We start from the raw sequence: 12,550 nt of genomic DNA, 5'->3' as shown, positions 1-12,550 counted from the left end.
TTGTTGGCTATGGTAAAGCTGCTTTCCTCAATGCTTTCTTCCAACATGCAACTTTTATCTGTGGAAAGAGCTATGATGAGTGTAATTTGGCTCAAACAAATGATGATTCTAGCCTTCTTTCTTTCCTCCGTCTGATTGGCACACTCTACTATAAGAGACACAACTCAGAATTTGTTAAGGAATATTCTGGTCCAGAGGATCTTTTCAAAACTCTAAAATATAACAACAAAATTTGAATGAAAGGGAGCTACATGTTCTTTGGATAGAAACAATTAGAAATGGAATACAGCCTAGAATAAGAAATGAAGAGGAGTGCATTCCAAATGCAACAGCGCTTCAGTATCACTGGCTTCGCTCTTGTTTTATTTCAAAACTGTGGAGTCAAGCACACACCTCTGTCATTTCACTCCCAAAATATTCAGAGCATGGCTTTAAATTGACTGATAACAATTTGGCAATTCTATGGGACAGTGATGAAAATGTTGCTGCTGTAGAGGCTAATGTCAATCAATTTACGAAGGGTTTTGCTTGTAAAACAGGTTGTGAAACAAAACGCTGTAGATGCAAAAAACATGACGCCCTGTGTGGGCCTGCATGTACTGCATGTAGAAACTGTTTAAATACAAAGGCTAGCAATACTGAAGACACTGTCACTGATAGAGACACATTAGAAGCCACAAATGAGTTATTGTTAGAGGAAATGAATGTAGATAGTGAGGATGATGAAGTAGAAATAATTTTAGAAGAGGAGGAAGAATATGATATGCCTGAAGGATATATGTTGTAGAGTTGGAAGGAAGAGACATATATGGAATAAATAGTACTAGTGAAGTTGAAAATGAACTGGATTGTGAGAACAGTGATGTGGAGTAAGCTCTGCATGCTCAGTATTTTAATACATGGTCTAGACAACACACTGAACTCCTTAAAATATACAAATACATGTAAAAAAATTAAAAAAAAATAAGAAAGAAAAAGAACAAAAAAGGCGGTTTAAACAAGTAATGTATTGAGCAGTTCATCAGGTCCAAATATTTGCAATGTAAAACATGCGTCAGCTGATTGGAAAACGCAGCAAAAAAAACCCACAAAAATACAGTGAACGGAAATATCACTACAATATTTTAATCCTGGTTTATATACTGTATTTAACAATATTCGCATGAACAAATGTTCCATGATAGTTTTAATCAAGCAAGGAAAAACTCATGCGAATCACGGTTAAAATAACCGTGTGCAGAATGATCACAGCTTCACTGTGCAGTGTGTACAGATTCGCTATAGCGCTGTGACCGGCCTCCATACAGTATGGGACGAATTCTGGTCCAATAAAGCTAGGGGTTCAAAATTGGCACACGCATTTCTTTCCTATAAGTGCCACGACTGTAAAGTTTCACGACTGTTCACAACATGTAAGGCTCCTTAGCTGCTCCGTAATCAAGACCAAACATGGAAACACAAGTTTAGTGGACCGTCGAGTCAGACTGAACAAGTTCGAAATCCTTGTATCTGAAATTTATTCAAGCCGTAAATCACTTTCATTGCCAAAAGTAAATATCCGAGAAAACAATTACCTATCAATTAGAGATTCCAAAGTCCTAGAGAGTGTATTCCAAGTCCGTATTTTGAACACGGTGTATCCAGGATGACATGGCTCCCGCCATATTTGTTTTGAAGGCAAAATGACGTCATTTTTATAGACAGCGCCCCCACAGTTAGCCCCTCCTCTCAGACTGGTAGGACTAGCTTATGGGATTGATCAGAGGGGAGGATAAAGGGATGGGTAATTTGTATAACACTTGGTGAATAAAGAGAGATACTTTTGCCGAAGTTTAACTTCGCATTTAATTAGTTCAATAAATGCTCTGCTCTATCTTCCCAACTTTCTCAAATAAGTTATGTACTACACGGGAACTGGTTATTTAAAGCAGTTAGAACTTTGTGTCCATGCACATTGTTCAGAGGCGAGTGCCAAAGTTAAACTACAACTAGTTCAACTTTCACAACTAAGTTCAACCATCTACCTCCATGGTACAACTATATTAACAAGATGCCGCTGTTGTTCAATGCGGAAAAAGTACGTTCCCAGACAAATCTGTTCGACAAAAAAGGTTGTTGTACAACGTGTGAAGTGGATGCCAAAACAGCATTCTTGTCCATGACGGTGTGACTTTGCACAATTTTTAATCGGATATTAACCATCTAGTATCGATGTTTAACATAACGACGATTTCGGGATTACTGTGATATCGCCGATCGCACTGGACGAAAATGACTTGCCTTGTGCATCGGCACACTACGTCTTTGAAACCCCCTATGCTTACCCAATATTTATCGGCGATTTTCGGGCTCAAATATAGACGATACTACAATGACTAGCCTTGTGCACGGCACGCCGGGTCTGTGAAATCACTGATATTTATTAATAGTTACTTAGTGCAGCTTTGCTTAGTACTTTGCTATTCTATACTACGTAGGTATTTTACTGTTTATGTACGGTCGTAACATTTTTATCAAAACTCATTACACAAACGCGGACTAAATTCCAGATTAATTTTCTCACAGGACATTATGTGGTCTCCTTTCGAACCATACTGACCTTTACAGTGTGCATGATGAACTCAGGATGGAAATAGGGTCAATAAGATAAGAGCGACTTCCTCCATCCTTAGGCTCATGACTACTTAAATAATGCAGCGTTTACAAATTTAAAATTTGGCATTTTCTGTTTGTCAACATACATCTTTATGACGTAGTAGGCTGGGTTATATGAGGAATCCTTTATATCATTTTCACGTCTGTGCTTTTTTGCAGATATATCTTTATCTTTAACAAATATCTTGTAATAAGCATGTTTTACATTCATGCTTTGATTTTTAGCCTAGGAGTTTATGAATAAATCTGATAAAATTTGAAGCACCGGAATGTAGACTTATCACTTTATTATTATTATTATTATTATTATTATTATTATTATTATTATTATTATTATTATTATTATCTAAGCCTCCCATTTTTACACAAAGTGGAAGATCATTAATGAAGATCAAAAACAGAGGAGGACCGAAAATGGACTCCTGACATACACAGCACGTAATCGACAAATTTTGAGCGTGTACACCTAAATACCTAACATTGACTGTTAGGTATGATCGAAACCACTTTAGTGACAAATCAGAAAACCTGAACACAGAAAGTTTGCTCAGCAAAATATTATGATCAACAAGGACAAAACCTTTACGTAAATCTAACAGTAAAAGCATAGACCCTGGTCAGTTAACTTGACTAAAGCAGTGTGACAAGAGTGATGTTGTCTGAAACCTGATTGTGAGTTGTGACAAAAAATGATTGTTTGAATGCATAAAATTGTGCACAATAATATAAAGATGTTTTGCTAGTATTTTAGAGGGAACTGGTAGAAGGGAGATAGGCCTATAGTTGTTAACATCACTCTTAGAGCCTCCTTATGAATCGGAACTATTTCAGCACATTTGAAACAGTCAATAAATGTACCACTATAAGCTTCAAGAATAAAAAAGAGTCGCTAATATATGTCAGACATTTCACCACTTTAAACCTCTGGCCAAGCCCTCGTCTGGCTCTAACTTCGATACTAGACGATACTAGAGTTTGCTAATTAGGTAGGTAAATATCCGAGATATATCGAAGATTTTATAGGCTTACAGATCTGGCCAACAGTCCCTCCACCCACTGTGGCCAAACTATGGAATCTAACTTGAATGTTGTATAGTCTAGTAGCCGTACATATCGATCGGATATCTTATAATAATATTGCGGTGTCATCTTTTTGTCAGAGTATCTGTATAAATGGCAAAGACACAACAAGACGACAGACTTTTGCATGGAGTGAAAATCTCTTTCACTTCTTCAGAAATAAATCAGTGCTGCAGCAAGGACGCACCCTTGCGACAATGTCCCCCAAATCGAACCCTCTGTCCCGCCTTGTCGCATACTGCGGGCCACCTCGGGTGCACTCATGTGTCTACAGTGCACAGTGTTCTGTATCATCTGTAAGTAATATCTGATACTGACGATTACCTTCATTTTGCATTTATTTTGAGACATATATTCATACTCTCAAAGCACAGATTAACTATTAAAATGCTTCACTTGTGTAACTTGCATGTAGTCCGACTGAGCTATCTGACTGGCCACGTTACGGTATACTAGCTGCTACAATTAGGCTACTTGCCTGAAATTTAAGCATAGTGAAGCCGTCCCGATAGCTTGAAGTTTGTTTTGTGAAACTAATTTGTTAAAATATAATACAAAATTTGATTAACAACTGAGCATGTTGTCCCCAAAATGTGCAAAATGTCCTGTGGCGGAGTCCAGTTACTTTTGTATCCGCTAAGTGCCAACCACTCCAAGAAATAACCACCCTCAGTTGCTTTAGTTTAGAGTAGATTTATTCAAGAAGCGGTGAAAAATGGATAATAAAGAGATTAAAATACAAGGTCATTCATTGTCTACATCGGAGAGTCGAGGTAAATCAAGTTCAAAGTAAACGGAATAAAAGAACTAAATTCTACTAAAATATCTAAGTACTGCATTCAAAATGGTCCTCTAAATAATCGGAAAGTCATAAAGGGAAATCAACTTACATCGTTGCGCCTACAGTCCTACTTTTGGCTGGAGTGTTAGTGAGATCCACGTGGCATGTCTACTTGCTTTAAGACAGTGGAAGAAAAACGTGTCTGCGTAGTGTAATTTAATCTTTAACCTTTTAATTGTTTTATCAAGAAGTTTCTTGACCTTTGTGTCAGAGGGCCTTAAGAAAGATAGAGGGCGATCTTCTGAAAATCTAGTTGGGGTCATGAAGGGTCAATTCAACACACTCCCCGTCTAAAAATGCGCGGTAAGCTGAATTTTACTAATCATAAATTTCAAATAGAATAAATGCCTAGTAATATTTGAGGTCTAAATAAATTCTAAAATGCTAAGAGTATATACGAAAGGGTTCATACTAAGAGGGTCCGTATATAGTGTTTATTGAATTCAATCACAGAGTTCAATTTGTACTTTCAATCAAAACTAATTCACTAATAGGTCTGAGGTAGGTTCGATGTTCGCCATCTTTGTAGATCATGACGTCTACTTTGCGTACTTTGTTGTCATTGCTTGGATAGACCTTCACTATGCAAGCGAGGGGCCAGTTGTTTCTTGCATATTCTTTTTCACTCAAAAGAACCACGTCTCCTTCTTTGACGTTGATTGTAGATTTGTTCCATTTTGGTCGTGGTCGTGTAGATATTCTTTTCTCCATCGTATCCAGAATTGATCAACTAGATACTGTACGCGTCGCCAACGTTTTCTACTGTAGATGTCCTTTTGGACGAATGAGCCTAGTGATGGGGTCGGTAATTGAGTCTTCATGGTGAGTAGCATGTTTGGAGTGAGAGCTTGGTGATCGTTTGCATCTGATGATACAGTCGTTATAGGTCTGGAGTTGACGATGGCGCTGGCTTCTGCCATGAGAGTTGTCAGCAAGTCATGTGTGTATTTTTGCTTGCCTAGTTGATAGTGCATGGAGTCAAGAACGCGTGTGATGGTACCAATTTGTCGTTCCCATATACCGCCGAAGTAGGATGCGTGAGGTGGGTTAAAAATCTACTCACAGTCTCTTGTTGTAAGGAATTTCTTGATGCGGTCTTGATCCAGCTCTTTGGCTGCTGCCTGAAGTTCGTTCTTTGCGCCTATGAAGTTGGTGCCCTGGTCACATCTGAGTTTCTTGATGTTGCCGCATATAGCTATGAAGCGACGTAGGGCGTTGATGAAGGATGAAGTGTCCATGGAGTCTATTACTTCTATGTGTACTGCTGTAGTGTAGAGACAGACAAAGATAACTGCCCATCTCTTTGCTTCAGACGTACAGGGAGCTATAGTCCAGGGGCCGAATACGTCCATTCTGACGTTGGTGAATGGTGGGGTTTTCTCTGTTCTGTCCGATGGTAGGTCGGCCATGAGTTGAATGAGTGGTTTGCTCTCAATCTTCTGCATATCGCACATTTGTGTATTATACTTCTTACCATGTCATGTACACCCATGATCCAATATCCATTAGCTCTGACGTTTGACAGGGTGAGTTGTCTGCCTTGATGTTGTACTTGTCGATGTATATGATGGATGATAAGTCGTAAAATGTGGGTTCTTGTGGGAGGATGATGGGGTGTCGGCCGCTTCAGAGGTCGATGTCAGATTGGCGAAGTCTTCCTCCTATGCGGATGAGTCCTTTTTCATCGATGAATGGGTTCATCTGGTTGATCGGGTTCTGTTTCTGTAGTTTGTTGTTTTCAGTGCCAGCAGACTTTGCTGCAGATAGTATCTCATATTCTTTATGAAACACCTGTTTCCGTACTTAGCGTAGGATGATTGTCTCTGCCTGTGCCATCATTTCAATTTTTAATTGTTCTGGCGACTACTCCTTTTCCTTTTTGTCTGTCTTTGCTGGTAGTTTCCTTTGTCTGATTTTACCGATTAAGTTAGTAATACTTCTCTTCAAGGATCTCCATGATGAAAATCGTTGAATTCGGTGAGCACGTAAGTCATCTTGTTCTACTTCTGTCATTGATGTCTTGAGGACAGTTAGTTGCTTGCGGACCTCAGGGTCTTCGTCACTTACTGTGTATTTGTGTTCTGTTTCTTCATGGTTGTCTTGCTTGTCTCGCTGCCACAGGAATGCTGGTCCTGATAGCCACATAGTGGAGTTGAGTTTTGGGCTGGTACGCTGCGTGATGCGATGTCAGCTTGATTTTCGTGTGTAGACACATGTCGCCACTGGTGTGGTGATGAGATGTTGTGTATCTTTTCTACTCTGTTTGCTACGTATACGTGGAAACATTTCGAGCTGTGTTGTTTATATATCCAAGGACGATTTCGCTGTCGGTGTGATATATGACGCTGTCGATGTTCAGGCCGATTTCTGATGTGATCTTCTGTGCGAGTTCTGTCGCTAGGACCGCTGCACACAGTTCTAGGCGAGGTATGGAGACTGCATGAGTGGGGTTTACCTTTGCCTTGCCAAGTATGAATGATACGTTGACGTTGTCTTCATGGTTGGTCAACCGCAAGTACGCTACGGCACCTATGGCTTCATTGCTGGGTCAGAGAAAATGTGACACTCAGTTTTCTTTATGGGTCCGAAGGTGAGTGGAGTGTAGCATCGCTGTAGGTGTATCTTTGTGATGTAGTTGAGTTTGTTGCACCAGCGGGTCCATCTTGGCAAGTATTTCCCAGGTAGTGTTCATCCCATCCAAGGTTTGATGAGTTGCGTCCTTTAGTTTCTGTCATGAGGCCTCGTAGTATAAGTTTTCCTTCTATGGAAACTGGTGCGAGTATACCGAGTGGATCGTATATTGAGTTGACGATCGCCAGTACTCCCCCCGTGAGAATGGCTTCTCCGTCAAGTCTACTTCGAATGTGAATGCGTCCGCCTCTAGAGACCACTTGACCCCTAATGATCTCTGTGTTGGTAAGGTGTCTTGGTTGAAATCCAAACTCTGTAGATCTTTGGCTCGTACTTCGTTGGAAGTACTGTCATGACTTCTTCATCATTAGAAACGATCTTGTGGAAGTTAACGTTTCTGGTCGCTAGTAAGTCTCTTGTTCTATTGACGAGACTGATAGCTTTCTGTGCATTGGTGCTGAGGTTAGTCCTTTGTCGACGTAAAAGTTCTTGTCTATGAACTCTTTCACGTCTTCTCCATATGTAGATACGCCGTCTTCAGCGATCTTTCTCAGTCCGAAGGTAGCAATGGCTGGTGAGGAGACATTGCCAAACAGGTGTACGTTCATTCTGTACTGAATTACTGCTTTCGTGGGGTCGTTGTCTTTGAACCAAAAGAAGCGCAGATAGTCTCTGTGTTCTTTGTTGACGTGGAAGCTGTGAAACATTTGTTCTACGTCGCCCATTACTGCTGTCTGCTCGCGTCGGAATCATAGCAGGATACCGAGGAGGCTATTCACTTGGTCAGGTCCCTGAAGCAATGCGTCGTTCAAGGAGACTCCGTTGTACTTTGCACTGGAGTCGAATACTACTCTTATCTGCTTTTTCTTAGGATGGTAGACACCGAAGTGTGGTAGGTACCATGCGTTGTTGGCATCTATTTCGTCTTCTGGAACGGGGCTTGCGTGGTCACGTTCCATTATTTTCTTCATAAACTGAAAGTATTCTTCCATCATTTGTGGTTTATGCTGATACTGATTCTGTAGGCTGTAGAATCGGTTCAGAGCTGATTGTCGATTGTTCGGTAATTTCTTCGGGTCTTGCCTGAAGGGGAGAGGAAGTTCTAGATTGCCTTCCTCGTTTACATGGACTTCTCGTTGCATGATGTCCAGGAATTGCTTGTCTTCAATGGAGGGTGCCTTTTGTTCGTCGTAAGGTGAAGACGGTGGTGCCGAAGTTGACGGGTTTCGGGCTTATTATGTCATTGATGTGGATGTGATGATTACATTCGAGCGCTGATTCATCGTAGCTGTTGAGGGTTGCAGTAGTACGGTGTACTGAAGTGCGGATTACACCTCTTGCTGTCTCTAGGCACAGTTCGCCTGAAATTGTCCACCCTAGGTCGGTGCGTTGAGCCCAAGGCGAGTTTACAGGTCCGTTCCTTGTTTCTCTGACTTTCAGTGGTTCTGGGCAGTTTCTGCCGATGAGGAGGTGAATTCCAACGTTCTTTTTCGGTTCTGGAATGTAATCGATGATGGGCTTCAGATGTTTGAAGGCCTTGCAAATGTCTGGTGTGGGTATTTCATTCTTGTCGCTCGGTATGTTGTCGTTTTCTAGCAGGACGGGAAGAGAGAATTTTTTCTTTCCGTCATGTGATTCTATGATGACGCGGTTGCTACGTCGTCCCTTTCTGAGTTCTCCTTTGCCGCTGCATGTTGACAGTTCGTATTCAAGGTCTGGGCCGTGTATCTTCAGTGCGTCGAAGAGGTGGCTGTCACCCATACAGGCATTGGACTGGTCGTCTAGGACTACGTAAGTTTCTATGTAGTCTGCTGGTCGGTCTTGTGTGTACACCTTTGCGAGGACTATCTTCCCACACGAACGTCCGGCTGGGCATTTCGTGAGTCTGGTACATTTTGTTGTAGCTTCTTGGGTTTCCTTTTCTTTATCTTCTGGTTTGGTTTCGGTTGCTTTCTGCTTAGATCTGTCGCCGGGTGTAGCGTGGAGACAGGTGATGTGTTTCTTGCTCTTGCATATAGCGCATTCGATGGTCGATGTGCAGTCTTTGGCGAGATGTTTCTCAGTGCATTTAAAGCACAAGCCTTTCTTCTTACACAGTTCGATTCTGTCAGCAATTGGTTGCTTTGCAAATGCTTTGCAATCTTTCAGGTCATGTCCTGTAGCCTCGTGAAAGAGACATTGTTTTTCTTCATTTGATGATTTCGTTGCGTGTACACGCGCTCTGGTCTCTCTCTGTTGTTGACTGGATTTTGACTTACTTGTTCCAGGGGTGTGTCGTCCGGTCTTGGAATATCAGGATCGCATGCTGCTTTCGCTGTGTCTTTCAGGAAGTCTTTGAAGAACTTGAATGGAGGAAATGTTTTGTGGCGTCGTTTGTATGATGCCACGTTATCTCTCCACTTGTTGAGGACGAATCTTGGTAACTTCTCCATGACGGGCTTGAGTCCCTGTGGTGTATTGAGGGACGAAAGGTCAGGAAGTTTTCCATGTGTGCCTCTGTGTTAGAGCACAAGTCTGATAGTTCGAGTAGCCTTTTGCTTTCGTCTGGTTTAACTTTCGGGAGGACTTCAGTCTTTCCAGGATACTGCGGTGATGACCGCAGAGTTGCCAAATCTGTCTCCTAGTTCTATCCAAGCCTCTCTATATGACTCGTCTGGGTCGTCTACATATCGTTGTAGATGGTCTTCGACGATTTTCTGTGGATCTCCCTGCGTGTATTTATGCAGGAAGTCCAGTTTCTCAGATGTCTGTATGCAGGCCGTTGTTACAGTGGCTTCGAATGATCTTTTCCATGACATGTACATGGTTTGGTCGCCTCCAAATGTTATTGGTTGTTGTAGTGGTAAACGTTGACGGGCCATCATTTGGGCCATTTCCGTCAGAGGTTGCATGTTGTTGTTGTTCTGGCTTGTTGTAGGTGTCTGTTGATTTGAAGTAGGTGTGACTGTCTCACCTGATTCTGTTGGTGTTCCCTGTCCTGGTTGTATCAGTAGAGGGGATGATTCTAAGTCTTTGTTTTGTGCTTTGGGTACGAACTCGGTAAAGTTCAGTGCTGGTAATGGATCATGCTTCAATTCTCTTTTCATTGCAATGTATCGTGATACATGGTCGTTTGATGACTGGTCTGGTGTAGTAAGTGTCTGTACTGGTAAGGAATTTTCTTCTGCTACTTGCTGGAGGGTTTCTGCATCTATCCTTGCCTTTTCTGCTTTCATTTCAGCTTCGATAACTTTGATTTTTGCTTGATGGTGAGCTATTGTCTTCATATACTCTGCCTCTCTTGCTGCAGAGCGTGCCTTGCCTTGTGCCTTTAATGCGTTTGCCCTGGATGATGTTGATGATCTGGTTCTGTGTGAACTACGCAAGCTGCCTAGTGTAGATCCTCGTTCGGATGGTGATTTGAAGTTGAGGGCGCTGTTTCAGCTCTCCTTATCTTTGCATCGTTAATGTATTCATTCGCTTGTTCAATGTTCCTATTGAAGCTTATTTCCGTTAATTCTGCTTGCTCCTTACCTTGTGGAGTCTTGTCTTGTTGATAAAGTCTCTGAAGTTTGTTCCAAGTTTGTTCATATTCCTTGGAAAGTGTCTCTGCTGTATCAATTTTGCTTGCTGTTGGGTCCTGCATTGCCCTAAGGTCGATGAGAGCTCCCCTTGTTTGGTTCCAAATGCTTGACAGGGCCTTTTCAGTGTTCAGGGTAGCATAGAGCGGTCTGCTTTCGTTTTTTCTACTGTCCTGTAGAGGGCGCCCTTCAGCACGGGCAGTAGATCCACCTTCAGCAGTGGCATTCCCACTGGGAACCGCCCCTTCCGTTGTTTGTTCTGAGGTATTTTCTGCCTCAGAAATATCTTCTTGATTTTCATTTTGAGATTCTGTGTGGGCTGGTTGTTCAGCTCCTTCGACTTTATTTTCATCTATTATAGTTTCTTTTAGTCTGTTGTAGTTGACTGTATATGTGATACAGTGAGCCTACCTTGTAGCCTATATGCCAGTGTCAGCTGTGCACTCGAGCCAGTGTCTTGTCCAATGGTTCACTGGTTTTCAGCAATTTTTCACTTGCGACGATTTTTCACTTGCGACGATTTTTCACTTGCGACGATTTTTCACTGTGGCGGAGTCCAGTTACTTTTGTATCCGCTAAGTGCCAACCACTCCAAGAAATAACCACCCTCAGTTGCTTTAGTTTAGAGTAGATTTATTCAAGAAGCGGTGAAAACTGGGTAAATAAAGAGATTAAAATACAAGGTCATTCATTGTCTACATCGGAGAGTCGAGGTAAATCAAGTTCAAAGTAAACGGAAGAAAAGAACTAAATTCTACCAAAAATATCTAAGCACTGCATTCAAAATGGTCCTCTAAATAATCGGAAAGTCATAAAAGGAAATCAACTTACATCGTTGCGCCTACAGTCCTACTTTTGGCTGGAGTGTTAGTGAGATCCACGTGGCATGTCTACTTGCTTTAAGACAGTGGAAGAAAAACGTGTCTGCGTAGGTGTAATTTAATCTTTAACCTTTTAATTGTTTTATCAAGAAGTTTCTTGACCTTTGTGTCAGAGGGCCTTAAGAAAGATAGAGGGCGATCTTCTGAAAATCTAGTTAGGGTCATGAAGGGTCAATCCAACACATGTCCCCTAAAATAAACTTAACTGTGACATAGTGTCCCCTAGTTTAAATTCCTGGCTGCAACATTTATCATAAATATGGCAAATTCTTCAATGGTCACTGGTCTCTCTTGGCTTTCTGCGATAGTGGTATTCTTGCAATAATTGAAAAGGAACAAACGATCCTATGACCACTTTCAACCCTCCGAAAATATAACGTTAAAATATCAAATGCCACTAGAGCGTAGTGCCATCATTTTCATTAGCCCTTCACACCAGTCGGCCACCCCTAAAATGCAATGGTACTAGTCGGCTGGGTACAGAGTTTAACGATGACGGTCCAGTTTGAATTGACTTCGCGTCCGAGTAAATAAACTGTCATTTTTCAGCTGCAAGGAACACAGTTGACCATCGATACGTGGTTACAAGGATTCTAACATTATCCGGGAGCAGGATTATGGTGAAGTTTGCACATGGTAAGGCGATATTCTCTGATAATGCAGCCCTGTGTATGCCTTGAGCGCCCAGTGCACAGGCGCTCGTGAGCTGGGTAGTCTGCTAAATAGATTGATGTGTTACTGGCATCGTCTTGAAGAAATCGGCCGTGTTTTGAGTCCAAGTGCAGCTAAACACGGCCTGCAGAACGATTCTACCATATGACGTTATTTATTCTATTACTGATTGGCTAATCAACGACCAAAACGATGGTCACAGCAAGACGTCACACTGGTGATGTATAATG

At 41.7% G+C, this 12,550-nt stretch overlaps 3 protein-coding genes across 3 annotated transcripts; all 3 read right to left on the bottom strand.

Annotated features, from left to right (window-relative positions):
- Positions 1–5,631: 5,631 nt before the first annotated feature.
- On the bottom strand, positions 5,632–6,021 carry LOC139127264 (uncharacterized). The gene has a single exon (XM_070693176.1). It carries the CDS (start codon positions 6,019–6,021, stop codon positions 5,632–5,634), a length of 390 nt encoding a protein of 129 aa, XP_070549277.1.
- Positions 6,022–7,956: 1,935 nt separating this feature from the next.
- LOC139127263 (uncharacterized) lies at positions 7,957–8,349 on the bottom strand. Its single transcript, XM_070693175.1, has one exon. The coding sequence runs from the start codon at positions 8,347–8,349 to the stop codon at positions 7,957–7,959; it is 393 nt and encodes a 130-aa protein (XP_070549276.1).
- A 1,066-nt stretch (positions 8,350–9,415) lies between these two features.
- Positions 9,416–11,823, bottom strand: LOC139127296 (uncharacterized). The gene is made up of 2 exons (XM_070693213.1): positions 11,599–11,823; positions 9,416–11,421 (listed from the first exon to the last, which is right to left on the bottom strand). Exon 2 carries the CDS (start codon positions 10,471–10,473, stop codon positions 9,775–9,777), a length of 699 nt encoding a protein of 232 aa, XP_070549314.1. The 5' UTR covers positions 10,474–11,421; positions 11,599–11,823; the 3' UTR covers positions 9,416–9,774.
- Between the last annotated feature and the right edge of the window lie 727 nt (positions 11,824–12,550).

This window comes from Ptychodera flava, unplaced genomic scaffold, assembly GCF_041260155.1.
Source record: "Ptychodera flava strain L36383 unplaced genomic scaffold, AS_Pfla_20210202 Scaffold_30__1_contigs__length_3116999_pilon, whole genome shotgun sequence".
Classification (NCBI taxonomy): domain Eukaryota; kingdom Metazoa; phylum Hemichordata; class Enteropneusta; family Ptychoderidae; genus Ptychodera; species Ptychodera flava.
This window is presented reverse-complemented; position numbering and strand designations above follow the sequence as displayed.

Excerpts from the sequence above, each read along its gene's own strand:
- LOC139127264 (XM_070693176.1), bottom strand. The coding sequence starts at position 6,021 with ATGCAGAAGATTGAGAGCAAACCACTCATTCAACTCATGGCCGACCTA.
- LOC139127296 (XM_070693213.1), bottom strand. The coding sequence starts at position 10,473 with ATGAAGACAATAGCTCACCATCAAGCAAAAATCAAAGTTATCGAAGCT.
- LOC139127263 (XM_070693175.1), bottom strand. The coding sequence starts at position 8,349 with ATGCAACGAGAAGTCCATGTAAACGAGGAAGGCAATCTAGAACTTCCT.